The sequence below is a fragment of the Phalangium opilio genome, unplaced genomic scaffold, assembly GCF_054372755.1.
Source record: "Phalangium opilio isolate 3A_F unplaced genomic scaffold, DU_Popi_V2 ptg000352l_1, whole genome shotgun sequence".
NCBI lineage: Eukaryota > Metazoa > Arthropoda > Arachnida > Opiliones > Phalangiidae > Phalangium > Phalangium opilio.
Genome location: NW_028324228.1, coordinates 3,974,313 through 3,998,980, shown reverse-complemented (window position 1 = coordinate 3,998,980; position 24,668 = coordinate 3,974,313). Strand labels below are relative to the sequence as shown.

Sequence of the window (24,668 nt, the reverse complement as noted above, 5' to 3'; positions counted from 1 at the left end):
AATAGCAGCCCTTCGATTTTGTTTCACTTCATTTTCTTTGCTAAAAAGCGAAATGGAGGGAAAAGTTTTATATCTTATTTAGCTACATCGAAATGGTCTATTTAAAAATGGCGTTGGATAAAACCTCTCTCGAGCTGACCAGAACCACGCCTATGACGTCACTCATTCGTTGCTTCTTATTGACAATAAAAATAAAATATTGTATTTTGTAACCGAATTTCGATTATGAATATGCCTTTGAATTGTAAAACATTGGCAACCATTGTTTCAATAATTTTCAGCTTACCTTCTGTTAGTACTGTTATAAAACGCTTTTTAAAAGGCAATAAGATTGTTTATGCTTAAATTAAAATCTATGGACTTATTTTTTTGAATAAACCGAATTTTTCCAAGAAGAAAATCAATTTTCACTGCTAAAATGACAGAAATTATAAAAACCAGAAATAGACAGTCTAAATCGGATGTCTTTGTGTAATATGAATATACTACAGCGAATGTATTTTTTTATTTATATATCAATGTGTACTATGGAATTATTTTGCCAAGACTTACAGTAGCTGTTTAAGTAAAACCATTCAAGCAAGTCAATACGTTCTTGGGTCGGTTTCCTTCTATCAATTGTGGCTTCGTGAGAGTGTAAGCGTTTGCAAACATCACACAACCATTTGTATCGTCTTTGCACCACGAAGTACTGACTCTTCCATCGAAAGAAACTATTATATAGCGTCTGGTTCTTCGATATCTTATTTAAATAAGTGCTAAGTTCTTGTGGACCCTTAAACTTTAAAGCATCCACGTAAGATTCTTTGGGCAACCAGTTCTTATAGTCAGCCCCTCCAAATACGACTGGTATCATGCCAGCCTGTAGTGCTAGGAACACTTTTTCCGTCAAGTAGTCACGGCACAATGAATTCTCGAACGACAAGTAGAATGTGTACTTGCGACTTAAATTCCCGTAGCATAACGATAAATCGTAATTTTTGGGACACGACTTAAGTTTTTTGCCACATTTACCAAATACGTCAACCGGAAGAAACTTTTTCAAGTCGTTTACGTAACCTTCGCGATTAGAGGATGTTTTACAATGACTGACCAACCATGTAGCGGGTTTTCGTTTTTTGTTAGTAAATTTGAATGAAAACTTACTATTGTTAAGAGGTTTAAGTTCGTAAATGGGGGCATAAATGGTGGAGTCTAACCGGTATGAGATAGTCCAGTCTACCTGGAAGTTCAAATATCCAAAGACGTGCTTAAATGTCTGAGGCGGAGGTTCATGGTTCAATAGGGCCCATAACTTTCGCGAATCAGGGTTGTCGTAATTATTTAAGGGTAAATCTTCGAGGTCCACATCTTTGGCGTGCAAAATTACGATGTCGCTCTCTTGAAATTTCATACGATCTTCCGTTACTTTACATCGGCTTTCCTCACAGTTCAAATGTTTTAATGTATTCGGCATCCAGTTTTTACGCCCCGATTTTGTAGTCCAGCCTAATATGGTTTTATACGTAGTTTCGACGGTTGTTTTCTCTGAAATTTTTGAAATCAAATTAAAATACGATAACCTAGTTTGTTTTATATATGCATCATCATGATCTTCTCTAGCCAACAAAATTAGGGCTGTGCGAGCCTTGAATTTTAGGTTTCGAGTCGAGTCTCGAGTATTGAAATTTTCCCTTATCGAGTATCGAGCCGAGTATCGAGTAGTTGGAAAATTGGTTTCGAGTATTTATCGAGTAATTGGGAAATGATTTTCAAGTATTTCCACACTTTCTGTTAACTTATCGCTTTAATAATAGACATTTAGTGTAATTTTGATCATCGACAACTACTTCAAACAATTCCCAGACGGTATTAGTTTTCTTCCCTTAAATTTATCAAACTTAATTCCCCAATAATATTTACTTCGGAATATCATTCCTCATCGAAGTATCTTCTAGCCATTGTTATACTTCGCGCAAGTCCCAAACGGAAATTACTTAGCTGAATAAAATAAATTAATTAATAAAATAAAAAATAATAGTAATAGTCAACGCGCCTTTAACTGTATTTTTTTTACTTTCACTTTTACTTCCACTATTCTAGAAGCTACTAACCTACTACATTACACTGGCATTATGATCTAAAATACCCAATGAACACTAACTTTCGTCTATAAACCAATAAGAGTGACTTTCCGGTAGATTTTTATATTTACTACATCCCATTTTCAGAGTTGAAGGCCTTCGAAAAGCTGGTTCGAGTATTTATCGAGCCTTGGTTTGATACTCGAAACTTTTTCGAGTCTCAGAAAATCTCTTATCGAGTATCGAGTCGAGTACTCGAGTCTTATCGAGTATCAAGTACTCGCACAGCACTAAACAAAATGTTCCAAGCATTTTGTTCTATTTCAAAATATGGATCTTGTAGAGTAGTGAAATAGAGATACGAAACTCCGGCAATATTTTTGAGCTACTTATAAACCGAAACTAGATGACTGTTTTGCGCATTTAAAATTTGTGAATGTTTTTCCGGGCACAGCGTTTTTAATAGACTAGATTCCGAAGGACTTATAAACAAAATTATGTAAATGGGGATACACATGAATCTTTTTCATATTTAAAATATGTAGATCTATAGTACCAACGGCAAATCACACCGCATTGCAACTGCAGAGTCATAGTGACATCGTCACCTTCTCCTGACGCACCATTGCGAAAGCGACTAACAAAGAATCGTATGAACGATATACTATGCATCTGAACAGTGGCGAATCTAAGTGGTTAATTTTAACACTTCCAGTTAACGGTGTAAGTTTGCAATGTACAACTGTGACATGGATAAAATGTGAAAGAGGAATAAAAACTAACATAGCAGTATCGTAAAATATGTGCAAAAACTGCAACGCGCAATGACTTTTTAAGAGGCTGTAGATGATAATACCAACGGCATATCCCACCCCATTTCTTTTGCAGAACGCTCGTCACCTCCTCCTGACATACCATTGCGGTAACCAGTCAACGACTAATAAAGAATCGTAAGAACGATACGATGCATCGGTATAGTGGCGTATTTTTCGTGGGGCGGCATTTTCTTCGTGAGACAACTGAAATTTTATGTTGTGGTTTACTTTCGACATTTGGTTTTCCGTTTCGAATGGGAATTATATTAAGCCTTCAGTTACAATTGCTGCGAAGTAACGTTTTCAAAGGCGCGTGTAGAGGGTAAAAATAGAGCAGTGTGTGAGGAAAAATACAAGAAAATAATATGTGAGCGACGGTTTTCATTTTTAATCAGATTATTTATTACGCGGGCGCGTGTAAAAGCTGAGAGGTGGGAAATACATCTCTTCTCGCTCACCGTTAGTTCGACTTCTCTTTTTTCATAACCAATACAAGCGTCGAATATTCTGACGCGAGGTTAAAATGCGGTGCAAGACTTAAAAGTTGCAATTTTTAGTCCTAAAAATTAAAACTCATTTAAACTTTCCAAGTCTAGGCCTGAGTGGTATAACAATGTGGAACAAATGTTAATTTAAAACAAATTTTAGCCGAAAGTAAAACAGTATTGGAAAACTACCTGAAATAGATATTAGATGGAATCAAGGAGTAGTATATCGGGCCCACACCACACCCAATCCCCTAAGGAGACCTAACTTAACCTTTGAAAGCGCCTAGCTACTTTCCGAGACAGTTGTTATTGGCCAAAGCCAAACTTGGTCTCTGATTCGCCAAAAAATCCGTCTGCTCTACTAAAAGTTTCTTTTGAGGCGCTGAATCACTTTACAATCCTGGTTCCCAACATTCTTCCTAGTGTTTTTCATTTTAAAGGTCCAAATTGTTAACATTTTAATCATAATTAAATTGGATTTCGTTCGTAATTAAATTTTACTTAATTTTATGTATATATTAGGGGTTATTATAGAAACCTTCACCGAGTTCTTCACTTAAGCCTTGGTAAGTGAATTTTTATTTATTGACGGCGACGCACTCGGCCCTCGTCACAAGTGTTAAAATAACAAAATTGGGTCTAATTTTTAGCAATTATGGTTGCTACAAGACACTGTTTATACCCTGGTTGCCGTAATGACTGTCGCCACAATACCTTATTAATTCCCAATGCTCTCTTCTTCACGAGAACTAGGTTCTACACCAGGTGACCGTAATTTCAAAAACGGATTTGTTTTGTCGTCTGCTTATATCGTCAAAAATTCTCTTAACACTATTGGCTTAAGAGTGTCGCGCAGTGAGCCAATCGTATTTGTCTCACATAGTAGCTAGGGGAAATGGCTAAGTTAGGTCTCCTTAGGGGATGGGGTGTGGTGTGGCCCCGATATACTACTCCTTGATGGAATAAATAGTGATGAAAAGGTTGACAAATTCAAGTAGAGCGATCTCAAGATCTACAGTTTTGGGTTCGCGCATCTTTGAAATCGCAAAATAAGTAGGCCTAATGAAAACATGTTTCTAACCACCCGCTTGAAGCGTAAGTTTGTTAAACCTAATTTGTTTCTAATTTTATGTTAAAATTTTTAAAATTTATGTTTAATCAAATTTTTTAAAAAAATGATAAACCAATTTTTTTTATTTATGTTAAACCTAATTTATACTAAGCCTAGTATTAAAATTTAAGTTTAGCGTAATATTAAAATCCCAACAAAAACATCTCTGTAAAAATATGCCAAGTTGTTTGGCCGTAAAAAGAAGTGAGATCTAAAATACGGCCAAGTTATTATCTCCAGGTGAACCAACATTTTATTCGACTTAAAACTTCTCAAGAATGTTTTTCTGTCTTGGCCATTAGCATTTCAAAGATTCGTTTAATTCCAGATATGGATCGAAATTAAAATATTAAATCAAATTGGTTAAATATTCTTGAATAGCATTTGTGGTTAAACTTGTAACTTCCGTTCTTCACCTTCACGGATGCAAAGAAGAAGGATGCAAGTTTGGAATGCTAATGGCCAAGTCAGAAAAACATTCTTGAGAAGTTTTAAGTCGAATAAAATGTTGGTTCACCTGGAGATAATAACTTGGCCGTATTTTAGATCTCACTTCTTTTTACGGCATATTTTTACAGAGATGTTTTTGTTGGGATTTCACTCCTTTTTGTACGTGCATGTTTTTGTAGATTTATAGAAGTAGGATTATGAAGTGAAATAAACATTTGTACGAATCAAAACACGCTTAGAACCATTTCAGACGAAATGAAAAGGAAATGAGTAAAAAATTTATTTACTAAAACATTAAGTAAAAAACATAAATTTTACGACAAGAAAGAATCATATTAGTAAAAATATTATTATTAAAAGACGAAAAAATTAAATTATAATGTCCTATTACGAGGGGATCTAAATGATAAAACCCCCATTTCAGGGGCTAACAGGGGAAAATTCCCGATTTGGGACTTTTTCCGTTCTTTGTATGCTATGTCCTACTTGTATGCCAAATTTTATCATTCCCGCAACACCGGAAGTGCCCTAGAGGTTTAGATGATGACTCTAATTCTAAACCCCCATTTCAGGGGCTAAAAATGGAAAACTCCCTATTCGGGACTTTTTCCTTTCTTTGTATGCTAAGTCCTACTTGTATGCCAAATTTTATCATTCCCGCAACAACGGAAGTGCCCTAGAGGTTTAGATGATGACTCTAATTCTAAACCCCCATTTCAGGGGCTAAAAGGGGAAAACTCCCGCTTTTGGGACTTTTCCCTTTGCTTGTATGCATAGTGGTACAAGTATGCCAAATTTCATCATTCTAGCACCACCGGAAATGCCCTAGAGGTTTTGATGATGTGTCAGTCAGTCAGTCAGTCTCATAATGTGTCATTTTCACATTGGATTATCACAGAAACCAAATGAGTTAGAAAGCTGCAAGTTGGAGGACTTCCTATGATTAACACTGTGCCCTTGAGGTGCAAATATGAGTGGTGTACTATTCCCCAGTACCGAGTTACGAGGGGGTGAAAATGAGGCTGAAATGTTTCGGGTAAAGGATTGCTGGTAGTGCACGACAACTTGGCGGGTGCACTGCCGTGCACCCAGATTTATGTTAAGCCTGATTTTTAAAATTTATGTTTAGCCTAATTTTTAAAATTTATGTTCAGCCTAATTTTTAAAATTTATGTTCAGCCTAATTTTTAAAGTTTATGTTGAGCCTAATTTTTAAAGTTTATGTTCAGCCTAATTTTTAAAATTTATGTTTAGCCTAATTTTTAAAATTTATATTTAGCCTAATTTTTAAAATTTATATTTAGCCTAATTTTTAAAATTTATATTTAGCCTAATTTTTAAAATTTATATTCAGCCAAATTTTTTAAATTTATGATGAGCCTAATTTTCACAATTTCATAAGCCTAAACAGGCCTAAATAGGAGCCAATGGCTCTCAATCAATCAATGACGGATTTGACTCAATAGAAAACATAACGTCAATGCAATATATTTGCCATTAAAATTAAAATGAAAATAAAGACCAATCGTTCATTGGTTTTGCGCTTTCTAAAAAAGTAAATATCTTTTTGATCGCAAATTGAGCAAAGCTTTTGAGTTTCTAACAATTCGTCGAGGTACATTCGTGCTTGAAAACCTGCTCAAGCGTTGCTAGTTGTGAGAAGAGCTTTTAAAAATTAAAATACATACTATATTATAAATTATATTTTGCGATTAAGAAATCTTGCCATATATCATATGCAACACCAAAAGGTTTAAGAAGTAGACTTCAACGATGTAATTAATACATTTTTCAAACCAAAAAGCCAGAAAAAAACCAGTATAAATGTTGGAATTAAAACGTGTTTGCCTTAAAGTTGTTTGGACTCTAATAGTCAATTCCAGCATAGGAGCTCGCTCGAAGCTATGCTAAATGCAAGATGAAAGTAACTATTTTATGTATATTGATGAGGGGTCGGCAAATTGAAAGACCGCCCCGGACATCAAAACCTCTAAATACGCCACTGCATCTATAATTTAAAAGACCCGGGTTCCGCCCCAATCATTTCTAACTAATGATATGTTTAACACCGTCTCAATGAAATTTTCTAGCTCTAAAGGTTTTTATGTAAACCTTCTATGAAAACAAGATAAAAAGTAACTCCCAATGGCTTTGTAAAAAGCTCACCTTGGCACTCTTGACTTCGCCCTTAAGTATTAAATATGAACTTACTTGAAGTTCTGATGATCATTTCAGGATTTGGTTTTCCGCGTTTTAGTTCATAAAACGATAGTTTTTCTAAACTATCAGACTCAATTAAATACACCCCACAACACACCAAAATTGATAACAATAATAATACACAGAAGCATTGCTTAAATCTTAGCTTTCCTAAGAAGCAAAACCGGCAACAACAAAAACCCATTCAAAGGTTGATGGTAACTTATACTTAAAATAGTTAAAATTGTGAAAGTTCCTAAGCCCCTTTCCTCCGAATTCGTAAACACTACTTTTTCTGCGTCGATTTAACTACTTTGGTCTGTTTTGGGTGGTGAAATGAGGGACTGGTACAGCTAGGGCAATCTGGTTTTCTTTTGCTTGAAAGAGTGTATTCTGAAGCTGAGAATAGTGATTAACGTTCTATTCCTCTATCGCCGAATTTATATTTTTTCCTTTTGGTACATGTTTCTTACGAGGTTACGGGTCATTCCCGGAACGTTAGATACCCCTACGATTCAACTCTAGTTATCGCATGCTCATTTCCGTCTCTGCCTTACAAGGCAATTACTAGTGGAGTAGCTTATGCGGTTTTCACTTATGTCAGGCTTTCATTTCGATGGAAAATTGAACAAATCCTTTTTAATGTTGTTTCGGTATAACGTGAGATGACAAGCTTGACACTCACATAAATGAGCCAAAATTAGAATTGCGACGGCTTAACCTTGAACTTAATATGCAATTGTAATATCTGTTCATTATTTTCAATACTCGACGTTGTATTCTTTCTCTGAAATAAATTGCATTCGAGGTAGATAGGGTGTAGGGCTGTAGGCCATAGAGTGATTTCCTTTAATCAACCCCAGATTGTTTCTACAAATAATGCATTAAGTTTGGTTTTTGTGTATATGTGTGGTATATAACCACAAAGCATATTATAGGATGTATTTTTGTATATGGATTTGTTTTGGGTCTGCGATAAACCATTGTGTAAGCGTGATCCGTTTTTCAATTAACGCACCCGATTACACGAATCTTCGACGGAGTCCAAAGAGAAGGTTTAGATGTGACAGTATTCCTATTTCCAGCGAAAAAAAACGCTACATGAAGATATCGAAAGATGGAGCCTATCGACCAACACTAATAACTAACCACTTTCCACAAACCTACAAATGCGTTATGTGTATTATAAATGAAAAACTGAAATATTAGCCTTTGCTAAGTTCAAATTTTCATGAACGTTGGGATTATACGAAAGTTAAGATCTATAACTAAAACTTGCGGGAAATACAGCATCTATAAATGAGGGCCCATATTAGAATAGCTAGTACAAAAACATTTACCGACTTGACAGATGTACTGTTGTTTACTATAAAATATACACGTGATATTTAGGTTTTGGTTTAAATTCTTGGCTGTCTATATAAATCTTCATGATAATGGTACTAGTTCAGTAAATAATTTTTACTCGCTTGGTTCGATAGGTCTAGTTGGATGAGACATATTCACACTACCATTTTAAAAAATGTAGATCAAATTTATAATAGTAAAAACTAGAAAGAAAATAAACGATTGTTCAAGGGTATTTATTTTCTTTTGAGTGGCTTAATGTGACACATCGCTACTTCTTGTTTTTAATATATTTCATTTATCATCTTCGTAAAGAAGAAAAATTTTGCAAATCCAGTAGAAAAAGATCTTCGTCGAAGATATTCCAATATCATGTTACACTCAACATTTATAATTTTAGAACGACTTTCAAAGTGATAAAAACGTTTTCCATTACGCAGTCTTGATGAACTCTATTGAGGGCTTGCAATATAAGATAAACTCGGGAAAACTGAAATTACCAACATGTAAATACTAAATATACATCTTGTAACTCTTAGAATTCACGAAAGAGGCCCCATTATTCGAAACGTATTAGGATCTATATCTTCCCACCATCGCTTGGGCTCAGCTCATCTTGCGTTACTTTATACAAATTTGCAACTAGCTCACTTCACACTCAATATTGAAAGCATTTCCTTGGAGCTCAATGTGAGAGGGCTCACCTTGGACTCAATATTGATAGTATTTAAGGCTCACCTCGAGCTCGGGCTCAGTCAATTTGGTAAGCTCAAGCTCGAGCGGGGTTTCATATTCGCGGAAAATATTTCTTCCAAGGAGTGTAGATTACGCGATAAATGAAATACTAGAATATTTATTTACAATCCGAATGACCAACACTACTTTTGGATTAAAAAACTTCATCTACCACTGTCCACTGGAGTGCGAGAAAACCGTGTCGAAACTTCATAGTCTGAGTCAATCTGTCAAACCTTGGTCAATTGTCCATTGACCCCCTTAGTTTTACATAAAATTTTGGGACAAATTAAAATTTTATTGGATAATGTTCAGTGTCCAGTGCTTATTTCTGGCCTTAGATGGAGGTACAGACGGCAACGGTTTGTTTCTATCTCTCCATCAAGATTTGAGAAAGTTTTAGCCATGGAATGAATAATAAAGTACGCGACTGGAGTAGAAATTTAAGCAAAACGAGCCACATGATAGACTTGTTACCTCTCCGAATAACGTATGTGACGGAGAGGTTCTAATTTCGACGTATCTGTCTGTCTGTTGTGACTAGTGGTCGGCGTTTGGACAAGATAATCCACAGAATTTTGGTTAATCAGTTATCCATGGATAATAATCAGATAATTATTCGTGATTACATTGCATTAAGCATAGACTTCCCGTGGATAATTTCAAATTATGGATAAAGATAAAACAAACAGATATTATCCTATCCAAATGCCGACCACTAGTTGTGACACCTCAGGGGACCGCGTTCGCAGTTTGCAAATCGGAGCAAATGTTTTCTCAATTTCCGGACTGCATTTACAATTCGGAAAACTGTATTCCTCTTACACTGGCTATTACTCCATTGTCTCTCTAACAAAACCATCCACTGGTCTTTTGACCATCCCACATGGACACCAGTCTGTACTTGTTGGCTTCCAAACACAACCATCATCCGGTCTTTTGTCCATTCCACATGAACACCAGTCTGTATTTACTGGCTTCTATTTACAACCATCATCTGGTCTTTTGTCCATCTTACATGGACGCCAGTCTGTAAGTACTGGCATCTACACATCACCATCTTCTGGTCGTTGTCCATCCCATATGTACGCCCGTCTAAGCGTACTGGCTTCCATCTCCATCATCATCATCGTTAAGGTCAAAATAATTCCATTTCTAGGTAAATAAGGTTGTAAAGGGAGGGTGAAGTAGAAAATCAAGTGATTTTTTATCGATTCTTCTACTAATTGTAAGACCAGTCTGCATAGTGAAACATTCAGGAAATGCTTCCGAATGATTTTAAAATTCAAATTAGGTTCAGATTTAAAGGATAATTTTAAACAAGGACTTCCGACCAATCGCGTAACGCCCTGCCTTTTTGTTAACAAAATTCTCGTGACACGCTCAATGTCTCGCGCCACGATTGTCACGTCGCGCGCAAATTTTATCAAATCTCGTGATAAATTTCATTCAACACGGAACGTGCCACGAGAATTTTGTTAGCAAAAAGGCAGGGCGTTACGCAATTGGTCAGCAGTCCTAGTTTAAAATTATCCTTAAAATCTGAACCTAATTTGAATTTTAAAATCATTCGGAAGTATTTCCTGAATGTTTAACTATGCAGGCTGGTCTTTCAATTAGTAGAAGAATCGATAAAAATCACTTGATTTTTCACTTCACCCTCCCTTAAGTAGCCCTCTTAACTCGGAGAGCTAATATTTTGGTTTTCCCAACTTGTTTTATTTCGTAGCCTGGACTGAAAAACACATCAAGTGAGTTGAACAACTTGTGACGTACCTCTGTAAAATGAACTTTACTGACCGGAGAAAAATTGGTTTTTAATTTTACACGGAATTTTAATTCCGGTAGAATTTAAGAAAGGGCCCAAGCGCCTGTCCTTGTCCATGTCCCTGTGCCGGGCTTGTACACGATTTGGAGAGAGAGAAACGAATAGACAGCGCCGCTTAGAGAGAGAACTGCCTGTCTCGTATATTGGGAGAGGGGGAAGAGAGATAGGGGTGATTTGGAGAGAGATAGAAGGGAAGGGAAAGAGCCGCATAGAGAGAGCTTGAACTACCTGCCTCTTATATAAGAAAGTGAGAGGGGGTGTCCCGCTAGGAGAGGATATAGAGTAGTTTAAATTTCGTGGGCTTTTTGAGTGAAGGAAACAAGATAATAATTTTCGTGGACTTTGTGCGCATGACGCATCAGATTATGCTTTATGGTTAAGTTAGGTTTCGATAAATAGAGGGGACGGTTTGCGGTCATTCTGCCTTCTGGTTTAGGGATCAAGAATTTTGTTTTAGATACATTGGGGATCCAGGATTTTGTTTTAGATACATTATTTGACTCGTATGTTTTAAAAAAAAACTTTCCTTTAGTGGGGTGCACAATTGAGTAATATTATTTGAGATGTGACGTTATTATAATTAATACTCAGGACAATACACGTTTGTGTTTCATAAATATTTTTAGTTGTACAATTTAGTTTAGTAATATCTTAGGGAGATCAACTATATGGGGAGCCACTTGAGCCGTGTAAAATTAGTATTAATGCCAAGCCCTTGGGCCATCATGTTATGTTTGAGGGTTACTGTTTTGTTTGTATTTACCTAAACTATATGTCGGACAACGCTTGCAGTTATTCTCAATATTTTGATTCATATTGGGCCAATATATCGCCTATCTAGCCCGTCTCCGACACTTTTCTGTGCCCATGTGTCCATAATGAATGACCTTTAACAAGCGTTCCCGTAGTGACTTGCCTTGCGACTGACCTACCTTGAGGATAAGACCATTGGCCTCTGTTAATTCCGCCTTCATTGTCGCGTAACTGTTAGTACTATTGTCTTGAGTCTTCCAACCCGTCCGTATTTGATGGCGTAGTTTGGTGAACTCCTCATCTTTTGAAGTTTCTCCTTTTAGCTGATCCAACTACTAAATGGTAGAGCATTACATATGGCATTCACGTGAACATGAATTTCGTTGCTCACGTCGTTGTCTCCTTCTTCGGCGGGAGAGCACGCTCTAGATAACGCGTCCGCCAGTGTTAGGCTTTTCACTGATGTATACTCCAGCGAAAATTGATATCTCATTAATTTCAAGAAAATCCTTTGAAGACGTGGTGGTACTTCGGCTAGAGTTCTCTTGGTCAACGCCAACAACGGTTTGTGGTCCGTTTCTAAAACGAAATGGGTTCCGTAGATATAATTATGGAATCTTTGACACCCGAAGCACAACCCCAGACTTTCTTTCTTAATTTGGGCTTAACGAGTTTGAGCATCCGTTGAATCCCGAGAAGCATATGCTACAGGTCGCCATCCATCTTTGTCTAGCTGCATTAGTAATGCCCCGAGGACAACTTTGTTACAATGTCACATGACTCGAGACTCTTAACATAATCACATGACCTCCCGAGTCATGTGATCCGAGTTTAGATAGAGGCTTACGGTGTATTGAATCTAGGCAGTAACGGTGTAACCTCTTAAAAGACTAGGTCTCTATTTGGACTGTAATAGATTTTAATGTAGCTAAATAAAGTAAAACTTAAAATATTACAACATGGTGATAGAGGTGGGATACCTTTAACCCGCGATCCGAAAACAACGCCAAAGTATGTTGCCCAAGTTACTCTACTCGCCAAGGCCCAGCAGCCACAGTACCTCAATACAACAATACAGTTAGTACTACGCAGCTGCAACGATGACGTCATTTAAAAGTCCTCCACAATTTGAACCTGGATCGGATCCTGCCACAAATTGGAAAGATTATAAAGAAGGTTACGAAATATTTGCCACTGCCGCTAAACTAGATAAGGAAACCATTGCGACCCAGAGAGCCACGTTTCTCCACATACTGGGCCCAGTTGGTCGAAAGATCTACAATACTCTACAAATTGCAGAAGTTGACGATGCAAAAACAGTCACGGTGATTACAAAGGCTTTTGATACCTATTATAAACCTTATCACAACTTGCTATATTCAAGATATGTATTCCTCACTACAAAACAACTAGAGAATCAAACCTTTGATAATTTTTTTAGGGACCTAAAGGCCAAGGCTTATGAGTGTGATTTCGCTCCACTGACGGATCAGCTTCTCGTCAAGCTCATAGTAGTCGGAATAAATAATGAGAAATTACGAAACAACTTCTCGCCATTCCCAACTTAACACTGAACATATCAGCAGCACACTGCCAGGCCGAAGAGACTTCCAGTATACACGCAAACATGATTAGCACTACACCGACAATCCAACTGAATACAGCTCTTGAACCTGCCAACGTCGACGCAATGAGCCGCCAAAGACATCATAAGCAACGACCTCGTGACAGGGGACCTCCCAACGTACCACGTTACCAAACATCCTCAAAGATCACTGACACGACCGTATAATAATCGACGCAAACAAGCCTCTACCTATGAATCTCAACGTCAGCACATGTGTCCCACTTGCGGCACTAGTCACCTTGACCGCCCTTGTCCTGCCAGAAACACAAAATGTTTAGGCTGTAATATCAGAGGTCACTGGCGCGCCCAATGCCGGAAGACCTGTTCCCTTCAAGAAACCGGTCGGTACACAGAGCAGTATACCCCAGATGTAGAGTACTATCAAGATCCGGAACACGAAGACCACACGCATCATCTGGATACCCTCACCTATTGCATCACTTTGGAAACTGACTCTCTTCACGTTCCATAGGAACGTTCACCGCGCTCACTTCGATGTCACGCCGAAGATGAAATTTATGACCAACTTTACTTATTCGATAAACCCACAACGTTTAAAGTGGACACCGGGTCGCAAGTTAATATTATCACGACACAAATGTTCAATACTCTGCCCAAACGTCCCACCATGCGTCCATCCACTCATACAGTATTGGCTTATTCAGGCCACCCGGTCCCAATTGAGGGTATACTGGATCTCCCCTGCACATCCTATAACGCAACAGCCATCTGCCCATTCTACATCGTTAAAGAAGATCGCACCCCTATATTGGGAGCTGCAGCAGCGTTCCATTTAGGACTTATCGAACACCATCGCCAACCGCTGGGTCCACCACCAAGATATATCGATGTACTTGACTCATTATCTGAACCTGATCCGACCTACACCTCAATTACTCCTCAAGAAATCCTTCAACAATACAACACAGTTTTTGGAGACATAGGCAAGCTGCCGGGACAACATTCTATACAGCTCCAACCACATGCAACCCCATACATTGCAATGGCACATAAAATTCCTATCGCACTTCAAGAACCTGTGTGAAAGGAGTTGAACAAGCTACTAAACAAAGGTATTATAGTCCCTGTTACGGAAGAGGTAGATTGGATCCACCCAATGGTGGTGGTTCCGAAGAAGGAAGGAGACGTACGAAAATGCCTCGATCCCCTAAGGTTAAATAAAGTCATAAAGCGAGTGCCATTCCCAGTTCCTACATCCCATCAAATCTTTGCTGAACTCAAAGGATCCACTGTATTCACCGTATTGGACGTTCACTGCGCATTTTGGAAGATTGAACTAGATGAAACGAGCTCCAAACTGTGTACATTTGCTGCCCCAGAAGGACAATTTCGTTACACATGCCTACCCATGGGTATCACCACCGGATCAGAAGTTTGCCAAGCTACGCTTCAGCGCATCTATCCTAAAAAACACTTTCCTGATGTTCATATCTCCACAGATGATTTCTTAATCGGCACTAAGGATTTGCAATCCCACAATCGTTCATTAATCAAGATCCTAGAACACAAAAAGATCCAGCTGGCCGTCTCTAGAACAACCTACATCGGCCACGTTCTCACGTCAACCGGAATACACGTGGACCCAGGGAAAGTTCAAGCCATAACCTCATTGGTATGTTATCGATTGGGCGTGTTATCAAAACAGTATTGTCCAAAACGGCTTTTTCATAAACGCGTTTACCATTATAGCCGGTTCTCGTTTTAGCGCATTTTGATTACAGCGTTTATATCTTGAGCGTACGAAAGTACGCCTTTTCCAAAATATTGTTGTTTATCTTCAATAACTTCCCAAAATAATATGCCTTTTCCAAAAAAATTATATTTTATATTTACTTCCGATATAACATTACTCCTTTTTGCATAATATTGTTCTTTGTTCTATATACTTAATATAATAGAGATTTCCCTCCCTATCAATCACAGTTTGGGCGGAAACAGCAACCGCTGTTTTGGGAAATAGCGCTGTATTGAGAAACGCGGAAACAGCAACCGCGGTTTTGGGAACCGCTTTATTCCAAAACGCTCTTTTGAAAACCGCTCAACTACCCGTGAACCTACCTCATTACCTCCTCCGGCAGACAAGCCTGCATTACAAAGCTTTTTGGGTATGATTAATTTCATATAGTCAAATTCATTCCACATGCCAACAACGACACAGCACCACTAAGGACACTGTTAAAAAAAGACGCCGTCTACAAATGGGAAGCCACACACCAACATCACTACGAAAACCTAAAAACACTCGCCTCCACCACACCAGTACTGGCATATTTTGACCCCAACAGTCACATCACGCTTTCAGTGGACGCGAGCCCATATGGAGTAGGAGCTGTACTCTTGCAAAACGGTCATCCCATTGAGTACGCGTCGACGTCCTTTACGCCAACCCAGCAAAGATATGCCCAGATCGAGATGGAATTATTGGCAATAGTATACGCGTGTGAGCACTTCTACTACTTTATTGCCGGAACTAGATTTACTGTCCAGACTGACCACAATCCTCTAATAGGACTTCTACAAAAACTACTCCATCTGATCTCACCCCGTTTACAACGGCTGATAATGCGATTATTCAGATACCAAGTCAATCTAACCTACGTTCCAGGCAAACAATTGTTAATCGCGGACATGCTCTCTAGAGCCCCACAACGACAAACTTTGATAGACTCCCGATCTTGACGGACCTTACGCTGCTGTTCACGCACTAATAACTAACATGCACTAAGCTATACAAGAACGCTACCAACGGATGACACGGGACGACTCCACCCTACAAACAATTATAAACTACGTAAAAGAAGGATCGCCCAAACACATAAAGACACTACCACCCAACTGCAAACCGTATTGGCCTCACCAGGACGAGTTACATTATCAGGAAGAACTCTTATTCCGTGGCACAAGATTGGTCGTACCGAAGGCCATGCAACATGAAATCCTCGAAAACATTCATGTGACACACCTAGGAACAAACGCCTGCATAGCCAAAGCCAAATTACATGTGTACTGGCCAAACATCACACAGGATATCACCAACTACATCAAGACTTGTCCAATTTGCGCATCAAGACAACGTGCCAACGCACCAATGCCCATGATGGCTCATCCAATACCCTCACGACCATGGGAAACGGCGGGCACCGACATATTCACGATCGCATCACAAAAGTATATCATCCTCGTCGATTACTTCTCGCATTACGTCGAATTACAAGAACTACGACATACCAACACTCACGCTGTAATACAATTCTTAAATCCAATTTTTGCTAGACACGGCCCACCACAGCGATTAATTTCGGACAATGGCTCACCGTACAACAGCAACGATCTAGCCCTATTCCTGAACAGTTGGGGCACAAGCCACATTACATCATCTCCCTACTATCCACAATCCAACGGATTAACGGAAAGGATGATACAGACCATGAAAAACGCTATCATCAAAGCGAAGCAAGATGGAAAGGATCTAAAAACGGTATTATTAGAACATAGAACTACACCAAGGGCGAACTGTCCGTGGCCAGCTGAACTGTCGATGGGTCGGAAGCTACGAACGCCGCTGACAATGATGAGCAAACACTTACAACCTCAATATCCTATTCAACGGGCTAAAAAGACCATGACAGAACAACAACAAGAAATGGTAAACCGATTCAACGCAAAACGAACAACAGCATTGGCTCCACTCAACCCAGGCCAAGCCATTTACGTCCAGAAGGGACGACGAAATTGGGTACCAGCGACAATTACAGCCAAAGCGCACGAACCACGTTCATACCGAATAGAGACCACCAACGGAAAAGATTACCGACGCACAAGAATGCTCCTCAGACCAAGATACGACCTTTCCCCAACAACAAAACTTCATTACATCAACTTCCAGACCTCAAAGCACAAAGCAACAACAACGCCGCTACCTACCACACCAGAATTTTTCAACGCAGACGGTCCCCACCACGTCCTGCACCTTCAACACTTATGCCAAACCCGATTGATCAACATCCACCGAGGACAGGAACAACACTGACTCAGACAAAAACATCTACGACAATCAATAACACATCACCACCACCAGAGGACTTACAGAGAACCAACAAAAGCGACAACTGTTACGTCACCACGTCACCACCAGCACATCACACAATCACCACTAACCATAACAACGACATGCCAAAAACCTTTCACACATACGAAAGAATTCAACGCCCAGATAACAACCCTATCTTAGCCGTATCTAATAGACCTGCAACACGCCACATCAACATCCTTCCAACCCAACATACGGCAGTGCACCCACATCGCACCACCCAACGTGGACGACCCATTATACCACCAAAGAGATTCCAATAGACTTAAAAAAAAGAAAGATGTTACAATGTCACATGACTCGAGACTCTTAACATAATCACATGACCTCCCGAGTCATGTGATCCGAGTTTAGAAAGAGGCTTACGGTGTATTGAATCTAGGCAGTAACGGTGTAACCTCTTAAAAGACTAGGTCTCTATTTGGACTGTAAAAGATTTTAATGTAGCTCAATAAAGTAAAACTTAAATATTACAACAAACTTGGGATGCGTCGGTAGATACTTTAGTTAAGTAAAGTAGAGTGAAAAGACAGTTTAGATTGAATGACATTGAGTTGATTGGATTTAATAAACTGTTTCAATTCGGCTAACCGCTAAAGCAAAATTGGGTGACATGTTACTAATCAGACTGATTCTTTGATGTTACGAACGGGAACTAATGTTTTGATTTTTCAGTCGGTCGGAACACTAAAGAAAAATTTAGCTCTCCTAAATTAAAGTCAACTGAGTAAGAGAATAGATCGATGACATGGATGCAGCTTGGGCTAGGTATACTTTTCTCTCTGTAAACATGTGCGAGTTCATCTGAGAAGGGTGGTTGTAGCCATGGAACCTAGGGTAGGCCATGAACCTCTTTAGAAAGGGGGTCCGCAGAGATTTTGGTTAGATACGCAACGGTCATAGTTACGTATTGCCTACTCCTTGAACAAGGAATTTGGGGCCCTTAATTCACGCGGGGCCCTGGGCTATAGCCCATATAGCCCATGCCTTAAGACGGCACTGGACCAGGGCCGGAAATAAGCACAGGACACTGGACATTGTCCAATAAAATTTTAAAATGTCCCATAATTTTTTAAAAACTAAGGGGGTCACTGGACAATTTGACCAATAAATTTTCCATAGGTTTGATAGCTTGACTATGAAGATGCGACACTATTTATGCACACGCCAGTGGACAATGTCCAATAAATTTTCCAGTCAAATAGGGGGTCACTGGACACATGTCCTATAAGAAATTTTCCTTATTTCCGGCCCTGCACTGGACTACTGCTGAGCTCAGCAGATTTTCTGGCTTCACCAGCCTCTAGAAAATGCACTGTTCACACGGCCAAAATTTTCTCATTCTTGATCTAGGGAAAGCGAGAAAAAAAGTTGAAAAAAATTCAACTTTTTTTCTCTCTTTGCTCGGCACAGACAATAGAGTGCTTCCGAAAATGACGTCACTCTTTGTTGTGTAGTCTGCTACTCTGTGGAGCTGGTGTGTTTTCTTCGGTTTCACTAATTCGAATCTCTTGAAATTTTAGTGATAAGTATATTGAAGGGTTATAAATTATCGTGCAAAGTTTTAAAACAATTAGTTGTTTTCCTAAAAATTCATTAAAATTTTGTTTGTGAACAATCACAACCTATTTACTAACCTAGGAAATTATTAAGAATAGAACTATTCGTTTTAAAACTTTGCACGATAATTTAAAACCCTTCAATATACCTCTCACTGAAATTTCATGAGATTCGAACTAGTGAAAACACATTTCCACAGAGTAACAGACTACACAACAAAGAGTGACGTCATTTTCGGAAGCACTATATTGGCTGTGCCGAGCAAAGAGAGAAAAAAAGTTGAATTTTCTCAAACTATTTTCTCGCTTTCCCGAGATCAAGAATGGGAAAATTTTGGCCGTCTGAACAGTGCATTTTCTAGAGGCTGGTGAAGCCAGAAAATCTGATGAGCTCAGCACAGCGAGCGTAGCGAGAAAAAGAGTGTCGTCTGAACGGGCCTTTACGCGCCTCGTACACACTCAAAATATTTGCTCAGTGTTGCCAATGTGTGGGAAATTTCCCACATCGTGGGAAATTTTGGTAAGGTTTTAGGCTCTGTGGGAAAAAGGTAATTTTTTTCCAAAATTGGTTAAATGTGGGAATTTTCGAGTTTAAGTGTTAATAGTGCAGAATATGTAGTTAAAATTATTGAATTTTCGAAAAATTTGCTCGGTTAAATAGTTGCAAGCGATATTTCGAAATAAATTCGGTGACTTTAAATTTGGCGCTGGAAAAAAGTAGCATATTTTGAGAATTTTAAAGCTTTATAGCGTTTTGGCGCATTTGTACATATTGTCAAAGCCATGAGCAGTGATATTCCATATTAAACCTAGTAGGAAAAAATAGTACAGATAAATATGACTGTAACGTTTCCACCATATTTTAGCTGGGGGCGGGGCTAAAAAGGGGGTGTGGGAAATGTGGGAAATTTTTCAAATGGAAGTGGGAAAATCCACTTTCAAACATTGGCAACACTGTATTTGCTACGCACGCGAGATCGCTCTGTACGCAGCACCGAGAAAATTTGTTTGAAATTTCAATGCCGGTTACATTAGTCCAACGGGCGTGTTTTACTTATCAGGGGTAATTATGGTACTCATGGTTTTAGTAATTCCAAATTTTTTAGGGAATCTTAATCGTACATTTCAAGAAGTGATGAACTATCTAAATATTTATTAATTTTCTATACTTATATCTTCTATATCTATATAAATCAAAGTCCTGACTGACTGACTGACTGACTGACTGACAGACTGACTGATAATCAACGCCCAGCCCAAACCGCTTGCCCTAGAAGGCTGAAACTTTGCAGGAACGTTACTCATAAGTAGTAGGCGCGTACTAAGAAAGATTTTTCCAATCCGCCGCCATCTTAAAAAATGGCGCCCAGAAATGTAAAAAATATTCTCTTTGCAATAAAGTACGCGCGTTTCAGGCGATTTCGCAAATATTTAATACACTGGTTTACTTTAACCTTAAGACGGGCTAAATAGTCTTTCGGGTTCGATTTGTCGCCATCTTTTAAAATGGCGCCCAGAAATGTAAGAAAATATTCTCCTTGCAATAAAGTCCGCGCGTTTCAACCGATTTCACAAATATTTAGTACAATGGTTTCCTTTAACCTATAGACGGGCTGAATGGTCTTTCGGGTTCGATTTGTTGCCATCTGTTTAAATGGTGGCCTAAAATTTAAAAACCCTTCTATATGGAATAATGTCCGCATGAAAAGTAATGAAAACTGTCCCGACGGGCTGACGGGCAACGCCGAGTTCTTATTACACGCGAGCGACGCCGCGGGTTAAAAGCTAGTACTTACATATGCCACTTAACATTTTCATTTCTACCAGTGTTAACAATCTTGACGCATTTTTTCAAGCATAAACTATTAGAATACCTTAACACCACTTAAATCAACGAGATTACATGGCTCTATGGCAATATGTCCCTAGCCATAAACGGACAAAGAGCAAAAGAAAAAAAAACTTTTCTACTGAGAATTTTCGACCCATATTAAAATTTAAAAAATTTTCATATTATGCGTTACTTCAATAACTAATAACATATAATTCCAATTTCCAATTAAAAACACGTATTTAATAAGAAATTGATCAATATTCCATTTATTAGATATCAAAGGCTCCACTTACAGAGCTTCAATTACCTAACTTTCATATTTCGCGCTGTACTACCAATAAATGGATGGAGCCGTTGATCACCCTCCCTCCGTGCGGGCCGCTGAAGCTTGAAGGAGAGAGGAGTGGAGTGGAAACCCCCATACCTATAGCGTTGCCTGTGTACCCCCACCTACGGCACCGTAGTCCTCCCAGCATCCTCAGCGGTTAGGTAGGGTCGTACGTCACTCGTAATGGATGAAATTGTAAAGGGCGCTCCCTCTATCTGAAAAATAGAAACTAGCTCTCGTACAAATAAAATGGCGCTACGCGGCAGCACTTAGCAATCGCCTACCGAAGGGTAGCGGTGTGCGCGAGGTACATTGGGAGAGATACGGTGCCGCAGGTCGCCCATCATCATTTCCAATCCATCTCAACTCACTTATCCCTGGCTGAAGAACTCAATGCTAAATTTCGAGCACCATAAGGCGCCTGGGCGGGGACTGGCGAATCCACGCCTGAAAACTTTCCTATCGCCAGAATTGAAATATCTCTATATGCCTAGCAGCCTTCGTCCGTGATCTTGGTGGATCAAGTGGGCTACGGTCAAGATTATTTAAAGCTGAAGGTCAGTGGCAGTCCGGGAAATGAGGATATTTTTTAAACTAGTCCTTAGGACCAGTGACCCCCTAGTGTGCGAAATTATAAACTGGTCTCCGGGCTGGTCCCCGCCTTTGTTCTCCTATAGATTTGCAGTAACCACCACTTCTCGAATTTAAAAACTAGTCCAAGCCATTAATAAACTGGTAACAACCATAGAGATACAAGAGGAACAGTTGAATTTTCAGCTTTGATTCGGGTTCAATGGAAGCGCCCCTTCGCGTGTGTGATCTTGGATGAAGAATAGTTACACTATATTAGTGTAACTATTTTTCATCCAAGGTGTGATAGGGTGAGTTGCTTGTAGCGCTATCTACATGCGGCGAGGTAAACTAAAATATTACTAACCCCATGTTAACTCTCGAAGTTAAGCAGCTTCGAGCGCGGTCAGTACTTGGGAGGGAGACAACGCGGGTTCGAATCCCGCCGGGGACGTTTTATATTTAATTAATTTTTATTAATTTCCGTATTAATTAATGGAAGGAAAAGTGTTTGTAGAATAAAGAGATGTTATTAACAGAGAATTAAAACATTTGCAAGATGAAACATTACGGTATTTATTTTTTGTTCAAATTGAATAGCTCCATCGCTCGCCGATAGGGGCGCCACGTATCAAAAACCCTATCACACACGCGAAGGGGTGGGATGGAAATTTTCGTAACAGAATGTCGCGAGACCCCCCTCGCAATAGATTGTCTAGGTTCTTAATAGTGTTATAATGTCTATGGTAACAACTGGTTTTGGACAGAGGAAGTGTGCTATTTCCCAGACTGTCAGTGGTGGCGAACCTACCGAAAAATCGGTATAATCTACCGATATTTAGTCTGATCTACCGAAAACTAAGATTTTTCCGAATTTTTTAGGATATTTCATGAATTGCTAATTTCCTACCGATTTTGATGTGATAGGGTTTTTTCTCTTTTAACATTTTTTGTCCAATAAATACATTTTTTGTGTCTAAACGCTCCGTCTTGTTTGCTATTTTCTCGTCAAGGACTCTGCTTGGTCTTTCTCTCTCCCTCTCTTGGACGGGAATTTTTCCATGCACATTTCCATGGAGTAGATTTATTAGAGTGAGAAGAAAGTTTCATTCAAAATTTCCTTAATTGTATCTAAGTCTCCTGTAATACTGCTCCATGGTAGCATATTGCTGGCAGCCAGTGGAAAACCAGGGCCGGAAATAAGCACAGGACACTGGACATTGTCCAATAAAATTTTAAATGTTCCATAATTTTTTTAAAAACTAAGAGGGTCATTGGACAGTTTGACCAATAAATTTTCCGAAGTTTTGATTGCTTGAGTCAAGCAATCAAAAGTGGTCCCTGGGACCACTGACCCCAAGTTTTGATTGCTTGAGTCAAGCAATCAAAAGTGGTCTCTGGGACCACTGACCCCAAGTTTTGAAATATATAAACTGGTCCGAGCAATTAATAAACTGGTTTTGGACTTGTAAACCTGTCTTATTTCCTACCCTGTGCTTGACTGTGGAGATGCGACACTATTTTGCACAATCAAGTTGACGATGATCTAGGTGTTTACCGGAGGGGGAAAATAGTGTCGCGCTATTTAGCCAGGATTTTCAGTAAAAAAATAGCTCAGAACTGCTTGGGACACTACTTAGCCCCGATTTGCTATCTGCCCCTGAATATTCAAAGCCCCGATTTTCAGGGCAAATAGCAATCGCCGCGCGGCCGAGGCTAATTGCCCCCGGAATTCGGGGCTACGTTGTTTGCAGTGTTAAATAGCAGGCAGCCGCATCAAGGCTATTTAGCCCCGAAAATAGGGGCTCAGATTTTCGGGAATAATAGTGCTGGCCGCGCGGCGATTGCTATTTACCCCTCGTAAATTTAGGAGTCCCGATTTTCGGGCTAAATAGCGCGTCACTCTCGTCCCTAATTGTCGGGGCTAAATAGCAACGGCGTAAAATTGCTCTTATTTCCGACCCTGTGGAAAACTGCATAATTTTTGCCATCCAGAACACACACTACTGCATTTGCTGGCCTGGTTAGAATAGATAGTCTGTAGCTGTGGAACTGAATATACTACGTTTCAATGAAAATCTTCTAGAGACTCTGAGAGACTGCAGTATTTTGTTAAGCCTAGGCTTAAGTTGAGTTTTAACTTTCAAATGTTGAAAATGAAGCTTTATGAACCTCTGCATTGTTTTCTTTTCTTCGTGCTTGCGTTATCCTTGTTACCTGGTAATTTATCGAGGAATCATCATCTTACATTAACGGTAATTATCACGTTACTTAATTAATAATTTCCGACGTTAACTGAAGATAGTAAGATCACTGATGTTTTAACAAAGTAGGCTGCATAAAGCTTGTTTGTGGAAAATGGTAAACATAGCCATGTAGTTCATGGGTTGGGGTTCGTTCCAATAGAACATGTGTGTTTATAAAAGTCGAAGATCGCAACTCCCACCGTGAATAAGTCGAGTGGCTAAGAGATGGACTCAGTTTGATAGAAACTGAAATACTAGCAGAATAGGGTAATGGCAGCCCTCTGCTTCGACTGTATTAAGCTCTATGGGGAAATAACATGGGGTGCCATTAGTCTATTGTGGAAAGGCGACAAAAAACTGCTTATTGGGCAATAATTTCGAAAATATAGCAGTATTTTGGGGGTAAAACGCCATCCAATTTAGTAATATTTTGTTATTGGTGGTGGCTATTGTTGATAATGTCAGAAGAAAGGACACATTTAGCTACTCATGATAGAACTCATTGTCGCTCTATGACACTAATATCATCCTATTTATGGGGAAGTCGCGTTTCGACCTTTCCAATTAGAGGAAGTAATTCATATTTGGCCATTTAGAATAGAGT

General features: G+C 39.1%; 3 protein-coding genes across 4 annotated transcripts in view; 1 reads left to right on the top strand and 2 right to left on the bottom strand.

The window, feature by feature from the left end:
• Positions 1-479: 479 nt before the first annotated feature.
• Positions 480-7,633, bottom strand: LOC149605072 (lewis-type alpha-(1,3)-fucosyltransferase-like). 2 transcript variants are annotated; one of them, XM_089860296.1, is made up of 3 exons: positions 7,139-7,633; positions 1,147-1,527; positions 480-1,059 (listed from the first exon to the last, which is right to left on the bottom strand). In XM_089860296.1, the coding sequence occupies exons 1-3, from the start codon at positions 7,329-7,331 to the stop codon at positions 509-511; spliced, it is 1,125 nt and encodes a 374-aa protein (XP_089716422.1). In that variant the 5' UTR covers positions 7,332-7,633; the 3' UTR covers positions 480-508. The 2 variants fall into 2 exon arrangements, with proteins under 2 accessions (XP_089716422.1, XP_089716421.1); XM_089860295.1 differs by having other exon boundaries at positions 480-1,527.
• A 3,805-nt stretch (positions 7,634-11,438) lies between these two features.
• On the bottom strand, positions 11,439-12,981 carry LOC149605071 (uncharacterized). Its single transcript, XM_089860327.1, has 3 exons — positions 12,770-12,981; positions 12,181-12,696; positions 11,439-12,121 (listed from the first exon to the last, which is right to left on the bottom strand). Exons 2-3 carry the CDS (start codon positions 12,280-12,282, stop codon positions 11,870-11,872), a joined length of 354 nt encoding a protein of 117 aa, XP_089716453.1. The 5' UTR covers positions 12,283-12,696; positions 12,770-12,981; the 3' UTR covers positions 11,439-11,869.
• Positions 12,982-23,749: 10,768 nt separating this feature from the next.
• The window catches only part of LOC149605070 (protein GPR107), a 34,762-nt gene continuing 33,843 nt past the window's right edge, over positions 23,750-24,668 (top strand). The window contains exon 1 of the mRNA XM_089860373.1: positions 23,750-24,073. Coding sequence (XP_089716499.1) covers positions 23,966-24,073 — 108 coding nt within the window. The 5' untranslated portion in view covers positions 23,750-23,965. The remainder of the gene's footprint in view (positions 24,074-24,668) is intronic.